General features: G+C 45.2%; 1 protein-coding gene across 1 annotated transcript; it reads right to left on the bottom strand.

The window, feature by feature from the left end:
* Nucleotides 1-157: 157 nt before the first annotated feature.
* Nucleotides 158-5,215, bottom strand: LOC139393077 (cytochrome c oxidase assembly factor 6 homolog). The gene is made up of 3 exons (XM_071141420.1): nucleotides 5,079-5,215; nucleotides 751-915; nucleotides 158-500 (listed from the first exon to the last, which is right to left on the bottom strand). The coding sequence occupies exons 2-3, from the start codon at nucleotides 892-894 to the stop codon at nucleotides 399-401; spliced, it is 246 nt and encodes an 81-aa protein (XP_070997521.1). The 5' UTR covers nucleotides 895-915; nucleotides 5,079-5,215; the 3' UTR covers nucleotides 158-398.
* Between the last annotated feature and the right edge of the window lie 565 nt (nucleotides 5,216-5,780).

The raw sequence follows: 5,780 nt of genomic DNA on the forward strand, positions 1-5,780 counted from the left end.
TACAACCACTTGATGTTGTATTGAGAGAGCAGAGAGACACGGAGAAAGCCTGGAGAACCATTGTCAGTGACTTTTGAGGGGTGCACTTTCCACAGCACTCGCCGTGGTTACGTCACCACACCTGTCCCTGCCGGTATGGTCACTAGTCGGAGGCAAGGTGTGACCAAGTTAAGTGCACACTCGGGGAGAGGCTTGAGAATCTGACCGCGGCCCGTAGGTGACATCTACCCCGGAGTGTTCAGGTCCAGGTGTGAGGTCCCTGATCTCCAGCGGCTGTCGTCGCTGGGAGGCATAGCAGGATTGTGCTCTTAGTGTCCAGTGACAGTCCACTGCTGTCCATCCTCAACCAGGAGGCCCCTGGAAGCCCTCCTCTCAGTCTTCTGACCAGTGGCTACCAGCTAGGACTGTGACTCTTTAGGCCCGGCAGCAGGCTCAAAGCCCTCCGTCTGCATCTTCTCCTTGTACTTCAAGAAGTCTCTCCTCTTGGTGAAGTATTTCACCTGTCGGGATCAATGTGAGATAGGATGTATTTGAGCAGGACCAGGCTTGGTGACCACAGTGAGTTTACTAATGTAGCTACATCAAAGCCAGTAATAACGGAATTTAGACCACCATGAATAGAAGCAGGGCTTTATATACATACATTCGAGATCTAGCCCTCCCTCTCTGGCTACCTCTGAGACAGTCTGTCATATTCCACAGAGTAACAGGTAGATTATCGCTAGACCGACACCAGACAGGGAGACTCACCCACTGAGCAGGACAGCTCGCCTCAAACTCTTTCTGGAACTTCTCACAGGAGGCGGCATTGTCCTGGTTATAATCAAGGCACTTCCACAGCTCGTCCCTAGTGCCCCAGCATGCTTTTCTCTGGTTCGAGTCAGGGGCAGACATCACTGGGCTCGGGGAAATTTACTAAAACAACGAGAGGAAAAAACAGGTTAAGTCAACCACATGGCACAACCTGACCCTGCCACTATGTTTGGTAAGGTCAGAGATGGGGGCTGGGGAAATATAATCACTCCTCCACAGTGCATTTGGAAAGTATTCAGACCCCTGGACTTTTTCCACATCTTGTTACGTTACAGCCTTATTCTAAAATGGATATAATAGTTTATTTTCCTCATCAATCAATACACAATACCCCACAATGACAAAGCACAAACAAGCTTAGAAATGTTTGCAATTTTTTATTTATTTTTTATGTAAACTGAAATATCACATTTACATAAGTATTCAGACCCTTTACTCAGTACTTTGTTGAAGCACCTTTGGCAGAGATAACAGCTTCGAGTCTTCATAGGGTATGACGGTACAAGCTTGGCACACCTGTATTTGGGGATTTTCTGCCATTCTTCTCTGCAGATCCTCAAGCTCTGTCAGGTTAGATGGGGAACGCTGAACAGCTGCTGTTATCAGGTCTCAGGTTCGATTGGAATCAAGTCCAGGCTCTGGATGGGCCACTCAGGGACGGACTTGTCCCAAAGCCACTCCTGCGTTCTTGGATGTGTGCTTAGGGTCGTTGTCCTGTTGGAAGGTGAACCTTCACCCCAGTCTGAGGTCCTGAGCACGCTGTAGCAGGTTATCAAGAAGCTCTGTATTTTGCTCCGTTCATCTTTCCCTTGACTAGTCTCACAGTCCCTGCCGCTGAAAAACATCCCACAGCATAATGCTGCCACCATCATGCTTCACAGTAGGGATGGTGCCAGGTTTGCTCTAGACGAGACTTTTGGCATTCAGGCTAAAGAGTCCGAACTTGGTTTCATCAGTCCAGCGAATCTAGTTTCTCATGGTCGGTGTCCTTTAGCAGGCCTTTCACTGAGGAGTGGCTAACCCAGACGACGCTGGGCCAATTGTGTGCCGCCATACCGGACTCCCGATCACGGCCGGTTGAGATACAGCCAGGGATCGAACCAGGGTCTGTAGTGACACCTATTGCACTGAGTGTCTTAGACCACTGAGCCACTTGGGAGGCTTCTGTCTGGCCACTCTACTGTAAAGGCTTGATTGGTGGAGTGCTGCAGAGATGGTTGTCCTTCTGGAAGGTTCGCCCATCTCCACAGAGGAACTTTAGAGCTCTGTCAGAGTGACCATTGGGTTCTTGGTCACCTCCCTGACCAAGGTCCTTCTCCCCTGATTGCTCAGTTTGGCCTTGCGGCCAGCTCTAGGAAGAGTCTTGGTGGTTCCAAACTTCTTCCGCTGAACAATGATGGAGGCCACTGTGTTCTTGGGGATCTTCAATGCTGCAGAAATGTTTTGGTACCCTTCCCCAGATCTGTGCCTCAACACAATCCTGTCTCGGAGCTCTACCGACAATTACTTCGACCTCATGGCTTGGTTTTTGCTCTGACAACTGTGGGACCTTATATAGACAGGTGTGTGCTTTTCCAAATCATGTGCAATCAATTGAATTTCCCCACAGGTGGACTCCAAGCAAGTTGTAGAAACATCACGGATGATCAATGGAAACAGGATGCACCTGAGCTCAATTTCGAGTCTCATAGCAAAGGGTCTGAATACTTATGTAAATAAGTATTTGTCATTATGTAATTTTGCTTTGTCACTCAGTGCTGCCCACTCTCATTGAGAAACTCAAATTGAAGGCCATCCTGGGAACTGCAGGCTTCCATTAGCAACTAGATAATCCTCATAACTACTTGTGTGTGTGATTTGAAAATAATCGGTTCAAGGAGATACAGTGCCCTCCATAATTATTTGGACACGGAATCATTTTCCTTCTTTTGGCTCCGTACTCCAAAAGTTTGGATTTGAAATAAAACAATGACTGAGGTTAAAGTGCAGTATGTCAGCTTTAATTTCAGAGCCTTTCCATACATATCAATTACCGCACTTTTTCTACATCGTCCCCTCCATTTAGGAAAAATTCACTGATGTATATTGAAGTAGTCAAAATATTCATGGCACACAATGACTACATCAAGATTGTGACTCTACAAATGTATTGGATAAACATGCCGTTTGTTTTGGCTGTATTTCAGATTTTGTACCCAATAGAAATTAATGGTAAATAATGTGTCATTGTATTAACTTTTATTGTAAATAAGAATATAATATGTCTCTAAACACTTCCACACTAATGTGGATGTCACCATCACGGATAATCCTGAATGAATTGTGAATAAGGATGAGTGAGAAAATTACAGACACACAAGTATCATACACCCCAGAAATGCTAACATCCCATTATTGAAACGGTGAGAGGTTAGCGTGTCGTTTGGGTATGATATTTGTGCGTCTAACTTTGTCACTCATCTGGTTTAATACATCCAATTATTGGTACCACGATTGTCTTCAAATTGTGTGACAAATGCGAATGATTTGGTCCTATGTCAAGTGTACGCAGACGGGAGGGGTATCATGTGCCAGCTGACCCTAAATGCTGCAATTGTGGTGGTGAACATGCACCCGAATTTCTGTAGTGTCCTGTTCGGCTCAAAGAGACGGACGGCGTCTAGAATAAAGGCTGTCCAGCATGTCACCTTTCCAGGGGCATTGAGAAGAGTGGAAGAAAATAATGATGTTGAAGAACTAATGTTAGTAGGAGACGCCAGATAATATTCTTTGTCAACAGAGGGATCCTGACATGTTTCATGTGAAAGAAAGTGGACTTTGTGGCGTTTATTTCATTGGTTATCAACTGCAAAGCGCACACAGAGAGGAAATCAGAGGGGGAAAAAAGTCATTGTTGTGAGTGCGGATGAGTGTTTCTTTGTGATTTTACAGCAGAGGCATCCTGTCGATGAATGCGCCGTCCTCACTGCCACCTGAGACTGTTTAGGGATGTGATTTTTATATAAAGGGTTCCCTCCCTGTTAGTGAGCATTTCTCCACTGCCAAGATAATCCATCCACGTGACAGGTGTGGGATTTCAAAAATCTCATTAAACAGCACGATCATTACACACATGCACCTTGTGCTGGGGAGAATAAAAGGCCACCAAAATGTGCAGTTTTGTCACACAACACAATGCCACAAGTTGAGGGAGCTTGCAATTGGCATACTGACTGCAGGAATGTCCACCAGAGCTTTTGCCAGATAATTGGATGTTCAATTCTCTACCATAAGCTGCCTCCAACATAATTTTAGAGAATTTGGCTGCATGTCCAAGCGGGTCTCACAACCACAGCCCACGTGTATGGCGTTGTGTGGGCGAGCAGTTTGCCCCATGATGGTGGTGGGGTTGTGGTATGGGCAGGTATAAGCTACGGACAACAAACACAATTGCATTTTAAATGGCAATTTGAATGCACAGAGATACCGTGACGAGATCCTGAGGCCCATTGTCGTGCCATTCATCTGCTACCATCGCCTCATGTTTCAGCATGACGCAAGGATCTGTACACAATTCCTGGAAGCTGAAAATGTCCTAGTTCTTCCATGGCCTGCATACTCACCAGACATGTCACCCATCGAGTGTGTTTGGGATTCTCTGGATCGACGTGTTCGACAGCATGTTCCAGTTCCTGCCAATATCCAGCAACTTCGCACAGACATTGAAGAGGAATGGGACAACATTCCCCAGATCATAATCAACAGCCTGATCAACTCTATGTGAAAGAGACGTTGCACGCTGCATGAGGCAAATCAAATGGTTGTCACCTCAGATACGGACTGGTTTTCTGATCCACGCCCCTACCTTTTTTTCAACTGATGCGTATCTGTATTCCCAGTCACGTGAAATCATTAGATTGCGGCCTTTTTGAATTCATTTCAATTGACTGATTCCCTTATATGAACTGTAAATCAGTAAAATATTTGTCATTGTTGCGTTTATTTTTGTTCAGACTACAAGCTGGCGAGCTCTATTATAAATCAGTGACGCATAAACCAACGCACACATATCCTTTTTTTCCTGCAGCCCTCATATTCCACAGCCCCGACAGAGGTAAGGAGAGACTATAGAGGCTTTCAGCTAGCTGATTTACAAGTTTTATTCCTCGAGAATCAAGCTCCAACCTTACAGATTGTGCCTTACTAGCTTACTCTGTTTCCAAGCCAAACTATTATCAAATAAGCTAGCTAGCTAATGCGCACACGTTATAATCTTGACAACTCACCATGAATGTTTATATCACTACTCCGGTATGAATAGTTTGTTCAATAATGCCAAAAAGAGCATTTAGTTGTGTAACATGTTTCCCCAGTGCATTCAAGGACAGCTGCTTGTGGAGTAAGGACTTCCGTCGCATCTCAGTGACGCAAAAGTTTGGGTTTTTTCACCATAGAGAATGACAGAGGCCTCTGGGAGCCAAAAGGCTATTTATCACAGAGTTTCGAAACCCAGAGACACAACATCGAGAGACTTCCGGGAACGTCACGAAACAGACAAAATAGGGGGTTTGGGGTTTGGGGTTTGAGAAGTCATTGAGAGAAATTAACAATTATTCCTTAGTTGTTAATTGTCTCGAAATCTAAAGGCACAACCTAGATTCCAGCGCATGTCTTAAGCAGTTTAACATTTTATTACTCCGACCTCATGATCCCTAATAAATACAAATACAAAGTGACAAAAGGAGTGCCTTTGAATTGACAGCCTAAACATGCACAGTTCGGCGCCAGAAGACCGTCAGACCCTAGGACGTGTTTCTACGCATGAGCTTAGCTAGCCAACGTTGCCATGACATCGCCTACAAGTGTGATCATTGGATATTGTAGAAGCAGTTTTAGCCTATCTTCGTATTGTACTGTCTTTGAGATTAGCATGGGCAGCACCGTTGAGGGCTTCCACCATTTTAATGTAGTCAACTGGGTGGGATAGC

The sequence above is a fragment of the Oncorhynchus clarkii genome, chromosome 33 (assembly GCF_045791955.1).
Source record: "Oncorhynchus clarkii lewisi isolate Uvic-CL-2024 chromosome 33, UVic_Ocla_1.0, whole genome shotgun sequence".
Classification (NCBI taxonomy): Eukaryota; Metazoa; Chordata; class Actinopteri; order Salmoniformes; family Salmonidae; genus Oncorhynchus; species Oncorhynchus clarkii.

Bases quoted from the DNA above. Each gene is read 5' to 3' on its own strand.
- LOC139393077 (XM_071141420.1), bottom strand. From the start codon at position 894: ATGTCTGCCCCTGACTCGAACCAGAGAAAAGCATGCTGGGGCACTAGG. The intron at 501-750 runs GTGAGTCTCCCT...TGATCCCGACAG, and splicing joins CGAGCTGTCCTGCTCAGTGG to GTGAAATACTTCACCAAGAG.